The 18125-nt window shown below is 27.7% G+C and overlaps 1 protein-coding gene across 1 annotated transcript; it reads left to right on the top strand.

Moving 5' to 3' along the window:
• Positions 1-14515, top strand: LOC107440231 (uridine diphosphate glucose pyrophosphatase NUDT14; the record flags this gene model as incomplete). The annotated part of the gene is given in 4 exon segments (XM_043045618.2): positions 1-102; positions 1899-1942; positions 10173-10388; positions 14254-14515. Coding segments are annotated over 4 exon segments (624 nt in total), but the record flags the coding sequence as incomplete, so codon positions are not given.
• Positions 14516-18125: the final 3610 nt, after the last annotated feature.

The following is an 18125-nucleotide window of genomic DNA, read 5'->3' as shown; positions in this document are numbered from 1 at the left end:
TCTGATAGTAATTCTAGAATCATGGAAAAAATAAAAAACGTTAGGATAGTTGATTGTACTGATTCATTTTATATGAGGCCATCGCGAATGGAATTTGAACAAGTAATTATTTTTTAATGTGCAATTATTTTATTTGTTCTCAATTTATGTTTTGTTTATTTATCCTCTTGCTATAAAGAAAAACGGTTTTAAAACTTAGTGATTGAGACGTTAAACTGAACTACTTCACACTATTAATTAATCTTTACATAAGTATTTTTCATTTAGCTAAGCATAGGACTCTTAGACTTTGACAATTCGTAACATTCGAGGAAATTTTAACAGCGGCTTGGGATATTTTCATATCGTGATCTGTCGTCAAGGTACCAAATAGTTTTTAAACTTGCAAATTTAAAAAACAAAACAAAAGAAAACAACGTAGATGTTTGCTTGGAGATGGCTGCGAGTAATACCTTTCGAGTTGGTCCCTTTCTGTTATTTTTTTTTTTTTTTTTTTTTTTTTTTTTTTTTTTTTTTTTTTTTNCCAGCCAAATCTATACTAATTTAAATTATTTACTAATTTTCTTAATTTAAATTATTTCATCCATTATACCCACTTTTTTTCCCCACTTTCTCCAAGCAGTTGAAATATCATCAATTTAGCAATATTTTGCTTGCATCAAAATTTGCTCCATTACAGCTCTGTGAAACTAGAATGTCACATAAAATTCTTCCACTGTTGCTAAACGAATGTGGAAACCTTTGACAGCTATGGAGTGTGCAATTTAGGAAAGATTGTGGGGCAGGTGGAAGAAGGGATTAGGATATTAGCTTCTGTTTTTAAATTCTGTCCTTGGTCTGAATCCATTTCTGGCTTAAGTTTGTTCTAATGCTTTCGTTGTAATTTTTTTCCATTTTGACAAAATGTTTTTGTATTTTTAACTTTATAAAATTCTTCAAAAATTAGTTGGTTATAAAATAATAATAATAGATTTTATATTGCACTCTTTTTCTGAAAGCTTTTGTATTCCCATTAAAAGACATCTGAGAATTATTTTTTCTCAGCAAACCAACCAATCACATATTTTTTTTTACAATCGCTAACAGCAATGTTTATCGACAAATTGTTACAATTATTGCATTAATGCTAATTTTTCTATTTCATTTTAACCTTTTATAACATATTTTAATTTTAAAAAAAGTTTTTTTTTAAGAACTGACTATATACTAGTATTTAATTTTACTCTTTTGTTGGTCAATATATGATTTTTAATTCAAAATTTTGTACCGAAACATTAAAAAATGAATAAAAAATTTTGTCAAATTATCAAAATAAATTCTTTTTTTCAAGATATATTAAAAAAAATTAACATTTTGAATAAAATATTTTATAATATAGACACTTTTCTTGTACCCACATCCTACACTTATTAGAATAAAGAAACTAAAACCTGAAAATTTTAAGATTTTTATCTGGAAAACCTGGAAAAATCAGGGAAATTTGAAATCTGATTTGAGTGGCCACCCTGTTTCTCGTGGGCCGCTGTCCGAAAGTTGCCAAGACTTGGCGATTATTTTGCCAAAAATCAGGATACGGAAGATTTATTCAAGAAATACTCTTTTCTGCTTACAGAAAATTAAAAATATATAAATGTTGGCACATACGGGTTACTATTTAAAATGTTAACCATTTTACCTTATCTATATTAAATTCTAAATGTACTAAAAGTATATATCCTGTAAATTCTATATGTAATATCTATGTTACTATTTTATATCATCTATATTGAATTGTAATTCTTACCAATGATAGTTAATTTAAAAATGTTTAACTGAGTTGTAATATTCATATTTTTTCAGGAGCTTGTTGGTGTATAAGTTTTCTTCTTTGAGATAATACTTTTAAATGTTCATTTTAGGATGGGAAAAAGAGAACTTGGGATTTAATGCGTATCCATGATAGGTAAGGATATTATAAGTTGATTTTTTTTGTTATAGGCTATTTTTATTTAAGTAATTATAACAAGTTAGAAAAATAGCTAGACTTTTCTAAAAAAAAATTTAAAAAATCAGACTTTAAAAAAAAAAAAAAACGCTTTTCTTTTCCAAAGTCATCTTTAATGACTTTTTCTAAGTATTTATATAACTTTTATGTGATTTTTAAATCAGGTGAGTAAGAATCTTGAAATTAAATTTTAAAATCGCATATATAAGAATCTTGATGTTAGATTTTAAATGTTTCTCTCGATGTTTGATTGCGTGAATATGAATCTTGTTATTTGTTTTTTAAGTCACTTGAAATGGATCTTATGACTTTTAAAACTTGTGAACACGAAACACAATAGTTGATAAAAAATTGGGAAACTACGAAACATGATGTGTGATCTAAAGTTGCTCAAGTAAAAACCATGTGAATATTATTTTAAATTGCGTTTTTCTTAGATGGAACAAGCGTAAAAATGAATATTTTTTATTCTTTCTCGAGAATTCGAAAAAGGCAAACTTTTTTTGAAGAAACTAATTTTTGTTTTCTTTTTTAGTTAATAGTTTAGTTAATAGTATTCCATGATGGTGTCGAATTTTCTGCTAATGACATTTGAGTGTTAGTGTATGTTATACAAGTATGGTTATGAGATTAAGGAATAAGGCCCTCTTAGGTCTTCACCAATTTATTCATGGCATCTAACTTATTTATTATTCATCTGCAGATTTTGTGTCAGGTTCAACCCTTTGCTGGAAAGCGTTATGATTGGTGCCTAACCACGACATATATTTTTAAATTTTATAACAGTTGTTGAACAGCCGACTCAATTTTTGGGTTTATGACTACTAATGTTTAACTCTGTAGCCTTGTAATTTTGAACCCAATCCAGAAGACAAGAGAACTCCTGGATCAAGTATTGGGAAACATTTGCTTTCGTAGAGGACTTTTTAATGAAACTAACCCATATTTGCTTTACATGGAAAGGAGATCACGAGAGCCCCCACAGTTATCTTGGCGGCTAAGGGACTCTAACCCATGATCCGTCTACCACTGAGGATATTTCACGTCAGCACTGTGGTCGGTGCGAGCCGAATGCAAATTCGCATCGACCAGCCATTGGTGGGATTCGAACGTGTTTCACCTCATTGGAAGGTGAACGCCCTATACTTTGCGCCATGACGGCTCACCATGACATATATGTAATATTCAAACAATAATGTTATGCAAAAAAGAGAAAAACTAAGTGATCGAGTTATAAGAAATTATAATCATAACCTTTGTTTTGCACACTTCTGTCGATTTATAACTTTGAAGCATAAGAAATGGATCAAAAGTTGTTCTGAATAGTCCCAATATCTATTTAAATACGTTGTCTTCTACTCTTTACATTTCATAATAAATATTGAATTTCTGTTCTTAAAGAAGGAATATACACACCAGTAGAAAGAGCCTAAAGGTAGAGGAAACTATTAATTTAAAATTAATAACTTTGAGAAAGACCTCTTTGCTGATGCAACAGATATTGACTGAGATTTAAAGCAATTAAATGTTAGGATGAAATTCTGACAAGTTATTTTGTTTCAAACTGTTTAGTTGATAGGTAAAATTCAACAGAAAATTTTGAATTCTACCAAAAAATTTTATACACTGACTGACCTGTTAATAAACGTTACAAAAACATTTTGCGTTGCTTCTAAGGAAATGAATATCTTAGGATATCTTGAGATTTTTGCTTATTTATTGAGATTTCATGATTTTTTTTTCTTTCAAATTTCTTTTTTAAGCATGAAAAACTTTAAAATTTTTTTCCTTTTAAATTAATTTATTACATTTTCAACTTACAGTACAAAAGTTTGAGCATTAAGAGTCCAGTCGTGCTATAATTATATATATATATATATTATGGGTTATATGGGTTCATATCTTATTTTTTAATTTTGATTTCTGTAACAGAAATGAGAATTTTGTCTTCAAAACTGCTGTCTTGGTCCTTTGTTATTTCATGTATCTAGTATTAAATAAAGTGTAAAGCAAAGTTTTCAGATTTTCAACATTAAAAATATTTAAAAAAAAAAAAGAGAAATTGAAATTTTAAATTTATTAAACTAAAGTTCTTTATTGAATATCTCTGATGTAGGGCCTTCAAAGTGTTGTGGAAATGCTTCACATTAGACAAATAACCTTTTTGACCCATTGATAATATACTTCATTAATTTTTTTAGTTCTCAGTGTTTTAGTAGTGAAGGCTTTTAAAATTTAATGAAAAAGATTAAATCAATTATTCCTTTCATTTCTGAATACTAAAAATATATAGCCAAAAATTACTATATTACACTTAGTCTTTTTTTGTTGTTGTTTGTTACGTTTTTCAAAACAATATCTCTAAAGATGGGAATGCAGCAGATAATAAATTATTAACTACAGGTCCCCTTCTTCAGTTAGGGCCTTTTAGTGACATTTATAATTTTTTAATTATAATAAAAAAAGTAGTTTTGATATTTTAATTTTTTTTATATTTCAGTTCATATTACTGCTGAAAATATAAATTCCATGACATGTAAGATATTTGTTGGAGTCTAGTTTATTTTATGAGTAAAATGTTTTGTTACTCAAGTAATATAAAAATATTAAATTTTTTTTAACTTAATATTTGTCACTTATTTAATCATAATTATATTTCATTTTACAAAGCTAGCTGTCATACTGTTTACAGGGATGAGATTTTTCCGCTTTTTAGCGGATTTCCGCTTTTTTCACTTTTATCTCTTGAATTTCAGCTTTTTTATCAAAAATTCAGATTTTTCTAAAAATTTCACTTTTTTTAATAAGTATTCCGCTTTTTCAGAAAATTCACCGATTTTCAAAGAGAAACAGAAGATTCAAACTACATAGCTATCAATCCTTTCTCATTTTTACTAATTTTAGCTATTTTGTCTCCATTTACTCGCAACAGATAAGATTTTCCGAATTTTTTACCCGCCCTCCAGATAGATCTGATTTTTGTAGTTCAAACGACGCTGCTTCTGACAAGCCTTCTGAGGTCCCAAGCCTGGAATCTGCTAATATCTTGATCTTATTCACACAATTTTAATATCAAACAAAGCTTTTCATATTTGCGTGTTGCGATTCTTATTCACGCGATTTGAATATTGTATGTTGCGATTCTTATTTACGAGATTTAAAAATCCGATATTGTGATTCGTATTTACGCCTTTTTGTATTGATGTATTTGCTATGAATCACATAACAGTATTTATTAAAAGAAATGAAATATTAATGTAAATTCTCAGTAGTTTTTATTTGCTAAACCAGGTAGTTTTTCAAGTAATAATTGTCTCTCATGTGAACTGAGGTAGCTTTATTTTTCAATTCCAGCTTTATTTTTTCAATTGGTAATTTTTATTTTCACTAAATGTTAAATATCAATGTAATCATTTATATAATAATAGATTAGTACACAATTGTATGTCAACACATTATTTATTACCTTAAACTGTCTGGAATTTATTAGTAAAGGGTTGCGCTTGCGTAAAATTTACTATCGTGGAAATTCAGCTTNCTTTTCATCAGCCCACACGATTATATCCGCAAAAAAGAGTGCTTTCTGATATTGTATCAATGTAGCCAAAGCAAAATATATTAATATAATAGTGTGAGGAGCACTGAAAAAAATTTTTTTTTACAATAATTACAAGAAATAAAATAGAACACAATAAGTAAAAATAACACGTAAAATCAGAAAATAAAATAAAATAAAAAACAGTATAAAACAAAAGCCCTAAAGCGAGTAGCAAAATTAGATGTACTTACATGAACGGTAAATTTTTGAAGAATGATTTAAAAATATTTTCGCAACAAGTTTGCCAGGTTACAAAATATGAAAACAAAAGCGCAAATCGAGTGTAACTGGAGGTTAAAGGGCCGTTCTTACTGCATTGCTGAAGTGGTTTGTTATGCTGTGCATTGATTTGTTAGTTACCAAGGATGGGCCCGAAATGGATGTGCGCAAGGTAATAGTATACTGGATAATTTAAAAAGTTAACCATAAATAATTTTAGAAAATAAATATTTATTTAAGAAAAAATATAAAATAGAAAAGAGAAGCATAAATTGCCTGTTTTGCAAATAATTTTAGCCACGGATTTGCCCGAAATAGTTTTGCACATGGAAAAATTATATAAATTATCAAAGGAAAAAAAGTTTTAGTAGATAATTTGAAACCGTATTTACCCGAAATGGATTTGCACATGGAAAAATTAATAAAGATATTTTTAGTAAATAATTTTACCCACGGATTTGGCTGAAATGGATTTGCGCATGGAAAAGTTATAAAAATTAACAAAGAAAAATTATTTTAGTATATAATTTTAGCCAGAGATTTGCCCGAAATGGATTTGCACATGGAAAAATTGTATAAATTAATAAATAAATTTTTAGTAAATAATTTTACCCTCGGATTTGCCCAAAATGGATTTGCACATGGAAAAATTATAAAAATTAACAAAGAAAAAAATTTTTAGTAGATAATTTTAGCCACGGATTGGCCCGAAATGGATTTGCACTTAGAAAAATTATATAAACTAGCAAAGGAAATTTTTTAATAACGGAATTTTTTAGTAAATAATTTTGACCAGGGATTTACCCGAAATGGAAAAATTATACAAATTGACAAAGAAATTATTTAGTAAATATATCCACAAAAATATACGATTAATTTAATGATTTTATATAAAATTTTATTACTTTAGTTGGGTATCCATTGCATTTTATAAAATTTTGAAAGAGTTTATCGATTTGTTTTTGGATAAATAAATATTACTACATATTCTTTTAATTCTGTAGCAGTCTGTTCATTTCATTAAAAGTGGTTTTAAATAGATGCTCCTAGTAACATTAGAATTCCAAGTAATTAGTTTATTAATATTAAAATTAAAATCATTTCTTTTATTTTATAAATCAACAAAGCAGATATTTTCAACTTTTATGATACTCAAATCCAAAAAATTGAAATTAATATTATCATCATGATTACGAAGCAAGATTAATTCTTCAGGGTAAATACCATTTAATAAAATAGTAAAATCTTGAAAATTAAAGATAATTAAGTCATCAATATATCTAAAAACAAATTTAATACTAAGAGTATAATTTTTTTCATAATAATGCAAAAATAAGTTAGCTAAGAGAGATGAATAATTAGATCCTTGTGGTATTCCATCAGTTTGAAGAAAAATATCCTTTCAATTGTAAAGATAATTATTAAAGAGACAAAAATTAATCAGAATTTCCCAATAATCAAAATCGCAACAAAGGATATTTTTAAAATCATAGTAATAATTCCAAAGGACCTCTTTTAGTTTAGAAAGGGGAATGCTATTGAGAAGATCCTGGAAATCAAAAGTCGCAATAGAATTAATTTTATTATGTTTAATGAAATCTAAAATCGGTTGATTATTATTATTTTTTTTAAATCAGTTGTTTGTTATTTTTTTTTCATTATTATTTCCCCCCTTCTTTTCATATGTCTATAATTTTCCTTTGTTTTCTCTTCATTTTGAACTTATATATATTATATTAACTTATAGTATTTGTAAATGTTTAAAATACATTATTTGTAAATATTGCACTTTATTTGTTGTAAAAAATTGGTTTTGCTATACGTTTATAGTCTTAAACCTTAGTTTTATGTGGTGATTTAAATCTCTTGAAAAATACTCATTCCCATGGTTATATATGGATTATATACGGACTGTTGATTCCATTATGTCGTGGATCCATGATTTACCTTAATTTCATCTTTGTGAAAAATGTTTATGAAATTTTCGTATTAGTTCATATAAAGATATTTTTGCAAGAAAAATTCCAATTCTTTTACTTCTAACTTATTATTTTTGATTAAAAAAAAAAAAAAATAAAGAAGTCTATATGCAATGTATATACAAATATACAGAGAGGCAAAGCTCTATTGAGATATCTTCTTTACAACTTCATATTCAAAAGAGGAGTGCACATTTTACTCACAAACTACATATGGATATTCCAATAACAGTTGGTTGAGTTACTGTGCATTAGTTTTCAATAAAATTCCTAAAATTTAACACTGCCAAGTAAAACTAAGTTTTATTCCTACACCATTAGTAATGTAATACTAAAAGCAACACTCTAGTAACAGTTGGTATTTTATGTTATGAGAATTTGCCGATTGTAACAAAATTAAAAAATGTTTAGCACTTTTTCTCTTGTGAATTTTATAATACAATTCTTTACTTTATCTTAACTTTTAAGCAATACCTTAACTTTATTGTAAAAAAAAGTCACAATATTCAAAATTTCATTTTTAGATACACATATTAATAATATTTACTATTGATTGTTAATATTTATTTATAAAATTTCAGAATAAAATAATGTTTGCATGTAAGTAGTAGTAAAGGAAACAAAGGAAATAAAAATATGACCACCGAAGTCGACGTCTTCTGGGGGTACCGGCCCCGGTAGCCATAAGACAAAACCATTTCTGTTGAGGGAGAAACAAATGCCTAAATCAACTCCCTCAATTCCCCGATGGTTTTGTATAGAAGTCCAGGAAAAAAACATGAAATACATATAACCAATTTAGAAAAGAAACTCAAACAAAATCATCAGAAAATAAAAACTCACTTAACCAGATCAAACAGCGATTTCACAAGCAAGCCGAATGAAAAGCAAACACTAAAAACGAAAGAAAACAACGCCCTCTATTACAATGCGCAGATAGAAAATAAAGGAAGTCAAGAAAAGATATGTAACAAATTAATAGAATGCTTAACTGGGGCTGCTCAGTTAAGACTTGAATTGCGCCCTGTTAAGTTATTAAGTTAAGTTAGTAGTAAAGTTATTTTTTTTTTTGCAACTCTAATACTAATTTGTGTAACAAAAAGTTCTATAAAATTTATTTTTTTTCACAATTGGTTTGGATAAAAAATTATTTGCAATAATGTTGAAAGTTTTCGGGAAGCTGTGAATAATTTTTTGAATAATTTGAGTAATAATGATGTTCCTTTTAATTTTTGTAATGTTAATTTTTTAATTAAAAAAATGATTGAAGAATTCTAGGTTTTTATATATTTTTTTTCTTTTAACAGGCCGCAATTCAAGTNTTAACTTTTAGGCAATACCTTAACTTTATGGTAAAAAAAAGTCACAATATTCAAAATTTCATTTTTAGATACACATATTAATAATATTTACTATTGATTGTTAATATTTATTTATAAAATTTCGGAATAAAATAATGTTTGCATGTAAGTAGCAATAAAGGAAACGAAGGAAATAAAAATATGACCACCGAAGTCGACATCTTCAGGGGGTACAGGCCCCGGTAGCCATAAAACAAAACCATTTCTATTGAGGGAGAAGCAAATGCCTAAATCAACTCCCTCAGTACCCCGATGGTTTTGTATAGAAGTCCAGAAAAAAAAACATGAAATACAAATAACCAATTTGGAAAGGAAACTCAAACAAAATCATCAGAAAATAAAAACTCACGCAACCAGGTCAAACAGCGATTTCACAAGCAAGACGAATGAAAAGGAAATACTAAAAACTAAAGAAAACAACGCCCTCTATTACAATGCGCAGATAGAAAATAAAGGAAGTCAAGAAAAAGATACATAACAAATTAATAGAATGCTTAACTGAGGCTGCTCAGTTAAGACTTGAATTGTGCCTTGTTAAAGGAAAAAAATATATAAAAACCTAGAATTCTTCAATCATTTTATTAGTTAAAAAATTATGATTACAAATCCTTTTCATTCGGCTTGCTTGTGAAATCGCTGTTGGCCCTGGTTAAGTGAGTTTTTATTTTCTGATGATTTTGTTTGAGTTTCTTTTCTAAATTGGTTATTTGTATTTCATGTTTTTTTTCTGGACTTCTATGCAAAACCTTCGGGGTACTGAGGGAGTTAATTTAGGCATTTGCTTCTCCCTCAATAGAAATGGTTTTGTTTTATGGCTACCGGGGCCAGTACCCCCTGAAGATGTTGGCTTCGGTGGTCATATTTTTATTTCCTTCGTTTCCTTTATTGCTACTTTTATTCTTTTTTTGAAATTTCTGCTGCTTTTTAGCGCATTTTTTTCAAGGAAGTTATATCTATTTAGAATTTGAAAATTTTTTTGTTTTCTTTTAGTAGAGTTTGCATGCAAGCTAATATTTACATTTTTATTGCTGATTTGCAGCTGTGTACTTTAATTCTGTTAAACTCGAGGACTGTGATGATGAAATCAGTGTTACAAAGTATCCACCAAGTTTAGGAATAACAATTGAGCTCTGTGCTGGAATTGTTGATAAAGATCAAAGTCTAGTTGAAACTGCTAGGGATGAAATATTAGAAGAATGTGGTTATTTGTGTCCTTTGACTGCCATACATAAAGTTTCAAGTTACAAGTTAGTTTTCAATGCTTTTTTTAAAATTATTTCTTGAAAAAGTTTTTGTTTTAATTTATTATTTTGCTTAAAATATCTTCAGTGAAACCTGTTTAAGTTGACCAGTGATTTAGTTTTCAACTTATGAGTCACTGTTGATGTTATTATTTCTAGAAATTGTGTTATTCTTATATACGCAATGTTATTCATGTTCTATATATAATTAATTGAAATAAATATAAATGTTATTAAACTTTTTTAATCTGAAAATTTTATTTAGAAAATACCTTTCAATTCTTAAGAAATAAGATTCATTACTAGGATTTAATTTAATTATTAGAACATTGAATATAATTACAATTATTAGAACATTGAATCAAATTATAAAAAAATTGCAAAAAAAGTCAAAGCAACTTAAGAGTATAAGAATTTCTCATTTTAAGAATAAAACATTTGTTAAAGCAAAATCTTAATATTTTACTAATTCAAAACGAGAGCTTATCAAAGTTTTTATTGTATCAAAGTATAGTTAGTGGCATTTATAAATCTGCACTGGTGTTCAAAATTTAGAGAGAGAGGGTAAAGCTACTGCTTCAAAACAAAAGCAAAATGTCAAACTGTAAATGTAATGTGTTGAGTAAAATGTAAAACTACTATTTTTAAAGAAAGATGTAAATCTTGTGTGTCAAATACTTAAGCGGATATGTATGTGTGAGTGGAGCTAGTGGAGAATTTCCTTGCACTATTTGCAAAATCTGCATTTGTTTGCTCCCACATCTTGTGTTTTTTGGCAGCAATCTTAAATGATTTTTTAAATTTAATTTCAAACAACAAAAATGAGTAACCACCAACGTTAAGATGAGAAAATGAGTTGGTGAATTGTGGGGAGACTGGAAGAAGGATAGTTTCAAATCCAGATTTGCAGAGAATTTAATTTAATTTCCAGCAAAAGGGATGCTGCAGCTCTCTTCTGTCCTCTATGTGACACTGGGAATTCAAGTTTCAAGGGTTATTGTTTCTAGAAAACTTCATGAGAGAGGGCTATTTGTAAGACTTGCTGTTTGTGTCCTGCTAACTTCTGCCAACAGAAGAGTCCGTTTAGGATGGTGCATAGATTATAGAGATGGGAGCATGGCAAACATACTCCACTTCAGTTTGACCACTGACTCTCAACATACTTTCATATGGGGAGAAGCAGGGACCCGCTACCAGCCTTTTAATCTCTGAGAAATCAACTATTATGGTGGTCCAAGGTTGTTGGTCTGAGTTGGCATAATGCTGGATTCCCTCACGCCCCTCCCTGTCTTTTAAAGAGGTGCTGTGGCTGGTATGACGTCTGTGAGCATATGTTTGCCTTATCAGGGGTGCAATGGATCCTGATTTCACTTTAATGGATGACAAAGCGACACCCCAAAGAGCACTTTTGATCAACCATTATTCGGAAAATGAAGATTTCGCCCAATTGATTGGCCAGCCAGATCTTCAGACCTCTACTCAATAGAGCATTTCGAACACTTTGGGAAGGGCAATTGCAGTAAGTAACCCCCTCTAAGAACCATCCAGTGTCTAATTACAGTGTTGCTGAACAAGTGCGACAAACTGCCGCAGGAGCCTTATTTCCAGTGTGAAATCAGTGTGTGAGACCTGTATATCTGTACTTAAGGTCATACCCCCTTATTAAACCATTCTTTTATTCAATTCTGTAATCTGTCTTTGATACCATTTCACTCTGATCAGTGCTACGCACGATCATGCATGTGTATATCAGCTTCGATACATAATCATTGAATGGTTATTATTTTTGTATCATATCAACAAATATTTAAACAAATTTTATTAAAATCTGTCTAGTAATCGTCCAAATATAAAATTTTTCATAACTTTAAATGCCAGTGTAATAAGACAAATACTAATTTATAAATGCAGCAATATTTAGATAAATAAAATATTGTTAGATTAGTATGCGTTCAGAGATTTATTGAAGTATTTTTTTTTTGTCTTTTTTCTGAATATCTTTTCTAGCAATGTCATTAAATTCGTAAAATTGAAATAGAATATTGGACCATTAATTTAGAGACAGTTATTCAATATATTGAATTGTTTGACACTAAATTAGATATATTTTTTAAAAATAAAATATCTAAGATTTTTGAAAGAAATTTATTTTATGGTTTACTTTTAGCCCTCATTAAGCAGCCAAAATAGCAATTTTGGAATTTTTCTTGTTATTTTGCATAATTTTTTTCTCTTATGTGGCCAAATGTAACGAATTTACATGACTGTCAAAAATACTGAGCAAAGCATTTTTTTTTTTGAATAAAATCTTACCACTTATTGCTCTAAAAATCATTATTTTGTAATTACTTTTTTTGCAAATGAATTGAGTTTTTGGTGAAAGAGGTTACCATCTCTGCCAAAGGAAAAATGAGTTAAAACCCATCTGTTATATTAATTTTAATACTCCCCATAAACAGTCAAATTTCAGCTTTCTAATACCAAAATATGGTAGCTTATAATGCAATTTTACTTAATTTCAGCTGAGAATTTTTTTTCAATTAAAAGAAATAAAATTCTTAAGCAAATAAACAAAATATTCCACTTTCATTATATTTTCCTTAAATTGTTTGTTTATAATACTCATGAAAAATTATGCACACATCTTTTATTTGCGATTGTCGTATTGAAATAATATTCCAACATATTTATTCATTTAATTCACTTTCACTTAAACGATTTCTATTTTTAATGTGCCTCTACATTAAATTTGAATAAGACCTTGCCTATTTCGTTTTACTTTTGATGTTTTAACTTGTTTAACAGAGTACCTCTAGCGATTATTTCTCACCTGTTAAATTTTAAAGTTTTCAATTTTAGGCTAATAATTTTACTTAAATTTCAAAATTGCCAAATCTATCTGTGAGAGCTAACACAACACTGTTTGGTAGCATTAGAACACGTCAATTTTCTTGGTTCATTTTGCGCAACCCCCCAAACATTTTTCTTCAAAGTTTCGAATTTATCATTCTCTGTTATGTTACATTTTCATATACATCTCACTGCCTTTGTTGTGTTCAAAAAATCAGGTGGAAGACCAATTTGTTATATATTTATAAATTTGTACTGAAATAAAATGAGATATTTTTTCTCAATAATAATGTGGTTTTTGCCTAATCAAAATTTCTTCATCACTGCATGATTCTAATACGAAATACTGTATGAGTGTTAAAACTTTTTGAGTTTTGGTGTGGTATAGGGTGCATTGTGCCAATTATCTGTTTATTTTATAAAAGATTAAGATAAACAGCAAAATTAAAAAAAAAATGGAGTTCTCTTTATTTTCTAGATTAATTGCATAATATTTGATATTTTAAACTTGTCCTTGAGCAGATGAGTAAATTTTTTGGGTTAACGGCTACTAATATTCAACTCCGTAGCCTTATAATTTTGAATCCAATCCAGAAGACAAGAGAACTCCTGGATCAAGTATTGTGAGAAATTTGTCTTCGTGGAGGACTTTTTGATGGAATTAACCTGCATTTGGATTACATGGGAGGAAAACCTCCCGTGATTAGCCTGATGGCAGAGGGGACTCTAACCCATAATCTGTCTACCATTGAGGATATTTTACGCTAGCACTGTGGTCGGTGCAAGCCAAATGCGGAATTTGTATTGACCAGCCATCGTTGAGATTTGGACCCGGGGCACCTCGTTAGAAGGCGAACGTTCTATCCCCTTATGTTTGATATTTGTGATTGATGTGTACTGTTGTCAAAAAAAGATTGAAGAAAAGAAGTACACTTAAATTTCTATTTAATGCAATAAAATTCAGCTTCAAACCTGAAAAAAATTAATTTTTCATCAATTTAAAAATTGTAATTATTTTTAGATCTGGTGTTGGTGTGTCTGGTTCAACTCAAACCTTATATTATGCTGAAGTCACTGACGCTATGAAAGTTTCTGAAGGAGGTGGAAACAGACATGAAGGTGAATATATCGAAGTTGTAGAATTAACTTTACCTGAAGCTAAATCTTTGATTTATGATGAATCTGTACCTCGCCCAGCAACTATGGTTCTTGCTCTCTTGTGGTTTTTTGAAAACCAAATGAAATCAAAAATATAAAAAAAAATAAGCTATAGTTTATTGTAAAATTTGTAAAATAATATTAAAAAGAGACATTACTTTACCATTTACAAGCCAAAGCATTATTTTTAAGAGTTGTTTAAATGTTCATTAAAATTATTTTGAATATTTCTGAAAAGTTCATATATATATATAAAATAATTTTTAATGTTTTTTATTTTGTTGTTAAAAATGTGGATTGTTATTCAGATTTGAGTTTATGATGAGTTTTGTATTTTAATAATTATTATACCTCTTATTGATATATTTATAAGAAAATATTCATTATACAAAAAGATGTAATATTTCTTATATCGTTTTGTATGTCTAGTGTAATATGTTCTATTTGTTTGTTGTTCAAATAATAAATGAAAATTGATATGAATCCTTTTTTGTTTGCTATACAATTAAATCATGGGAGTATGTTTAAAATATGATAACTTGTTAGTTTATTTTAGGATCTTATTTTTCAAGATTATTTTTTAATAAGGCATAAAACTATGTTATTTATTAGATAATAAAGAATAATAAAATGTGTTTAAATTCACGATTTAAACAAAATACTTTTTCTAAGGTTTTACATGAGGTAATGAATTCAAAGATAATAATGATTTTAAACATAATATATTCTTTTTTAATATTTGTTATTGATTTATATTATTGCAAAGAGTTACTTTTTTCAAAAAAAAATCTTCAAAATTTTTTTCTCTTCTTTTATCTTAATGAATTTGCATTGTTTGTATTTATTTTGTATTAACTTCCATATTTAAGAAATTTTTATAAGATAACATTAGTTTCCATCATTTTTATAATCATACTATCTTTTAGTGAATTAAGTTCTGAAATCTTGCTTTGTGTGATTTTCTTTGCGTGATTTTGATAAATCTTATGATATTGTTTTAACGTTCAAATTGATTCACTTAGATAAAAAGGTTTGTAGTGGGTGCTGAATAAAGGGGCTTTAAGATGTTTTTAATTAACAGGTCTTTCAAGGGGGTCAGAAGAAACTTTTCAGATGGAAATATGAAATACAGAGTAAACTTTTTGGTTTTTGTATGAACAATTATTTTAAGTTTTGACTCTACATATATTACGTCATTAAAGCAATGAAGTAGACTAAGATCAATTTATTGAACGATTGATTATTTTACCAATTTTGTTGTGAAAATAACACTTTCCAATGCTTGCTGATAAAGAATTTAACTCTAGGAAGTCTGAAGTGAATTTTATTTGCTAAATTCTAATTATTCATTTTAAATTATTTTAAAATTTTGCGTCATTTATATATTGTCATAAAATAAAAATAATTTAGCGTGTTTATTGTATATATTGGGCAAAATAAAAACTTAGTCCGAATATTTGAAATTTATTTAAAGAAATTTGAAATTTTGAAAATTTTTCTTTTTAAATTTTTTTTTAAGTAATTCGTTTTATCATAAGTTTTCGAATGTGTGTTTAAATTATTTTTTTTCTTTTCACTTTTATTAGTTTATAAGTGTTGATTGAATTTTGTTTTAACAAAGACTAAACTATTTAAATGATTATAAAAGAAAATATGTAACATAATTTATGTTCAGAATATATGTAATTTTTTTTAAAAAAAAAAGGACTATTAAAAAAAAAAGCTTAACATAATTGATATTCCCTGGTATTACTATATCTGGGACTTTGTTGTTATTATTTTGATGAGAGTAAGGATAATGTTTCTCTAGTCTAATGTTTTAAAAAAACTTTACCATTACCAAAGAAAGGTAAAAAAACAAAACAAATCATATTTTTTTATATGTCTGTATTCAAGATTTAATATGTTAGGAGACTGGCCTTCCTGTTTGGTGGTTGGACATAGGAATAACAAACCTGCCTTGTAAAGGAAACAATTCTTGCAAAACCTCAAGTAGTAATTAAGCCGCTGAGTGACTTCTAGCAGAAGATTTTAAAAAGGTTTAAGGGTCTTAAGAGTTAGATTATGGAATATTATGTCTTCATATAGAAATAAAGGACTGCAGATTCTAATTAAGTCAATAGATAATTACTGAATTGATAGTTTAGCTTTGCAAAAAGTGAGATGGATAGGAAAACAAATAATTGAAAAGAAAAACCGCAGTTTATAATTTACAGTAGTCTAAAAAGCAGGCATATATTTGGTCTGGTCTGGAAAAATATGTCTGCTAACATTTTAAGCAAGTAAATAAGACCATTATTAATTAATTTCAAGTCACCAAGATAAAGATTATCCTTTTTTAATTATAGTTTTATTAACATCCACTTTCCAACTAAAGATAAAGATTATGTGGAAAAAGAACTTTTTATTATGAGAAATTGCATGCACTATATGCATCATGTCTAAAAAATGATGTTAAAATTTTGTAGGGGACGCAAATGCAAAACCTGCTAAAGAAGAGGAATTTTTTTGACAAATCATTGGCAAAAATAGTAAAATAATATCAATGATTTATCAAATAATACCAGAAAATGGCTAACAGTGATGGCAGCTGATATGGTCATTCCAAGTGCTATGTTACAACATAAAAGAATTCATAAAATTACATGAAAATCTTCTGATAGAGACATTTGCAATCAAATTCATTTGCTTCCAATTGATTCTGGACACAGGACAGATATAAAGGAAACTAAATACCTCTTGTGGTGCTAACCTGGATTTTGATCATTTTCTGGTCTGGAAAAATATGTCTGCTCACCGCTTAAAAGCAATCTAGCTGAAATTCTATAGCTAAATTAATTAAAATAAAGAAACGATGTTTTTATTTAGAGAAATAAATTAAAATGAAGAAAGGATGCTTTTATTAAAGAGGAATGAAATACACTAAAGGAAACAATCATTGAAAGAGGTAATAAAGCTGTAGGAAAAGTTTAAAAAAAATGAATTGAAAGAACTGGTTTAAAAACAGTTGTTTCATAGTTACATAAGAGAAGAATGAGACTTATAGTAAAATTCTGCGCAGAAGACATTCGAGAAAGGCTGTGACTGCGTATGAAGTTGTAAGATCAACACGGGTGATCCATAAAGATAATGATCCATAATTTTTCGATAATAATAAATAAGTTAAAAAAAAAAATTTAAGCTATAATAATTTTAAAAAAATGTTGAAGCAATAATAGTTTTTTTGAAAGTCTGTGATTAATTAAGTCAAAAGAATTTAATATTTTTTCTTAAGTTAAATATTGCAACAAGGAAAAAACAGATTATTAAAGAGAACTAAGATGATCCTACACAAAAAAAAGAGATTTAATTAACAGATATTTAATATTAATTTAATAAATAATAATGATAAATTGTGTTAAAAATAGATGTTTTCAAAAAAGAAACATCTTGTACAGTTATCTACAATTCCAGTTCAAAAATTACAAGCAGAAAAAAACAAGAACAGAAAAAAATTGAATAGAAAGATGTTTTTAATCGTTATTTATTTATTTATTTTTAAATAAAATATGGAACAGCTTTAATTTTTTTAAAAATTTGATAGCGATGTGAAAAACAGTAATTTAATACCCATTTTTCTGGTTATTGTTTATTTGTCATGATTAGTGCAAATCAGTACACTATAAATTAATACTTCATTAATTTCTTCCTTTGAAATTAAAAGATTTTATTTTAATATAATGATCTGTAAGTTAA

This window comes from Parasteatoda tepidariorum, chromosome 3 (genome assembly GCF_043381705.1).
Source record: "Parasteatoda tepidariorum isolate YZ-2023 chromosome 3, CAS_Ptep_4.0, whole genome shotgun sequence".
In the NCBI taxonomy this organism is placed as follows: Eukaryota; Metazoa; Arthropoda; class Arachnida; order Araneae; family Theridiidae; genus Parasteatoda; species Parasteatoda tepidariorum.
The sequence above is the reverse complement of the archived record's forward strand: the minus strand, read 5'-3'. Positions and strand labels throughout refer to the sequence as shown.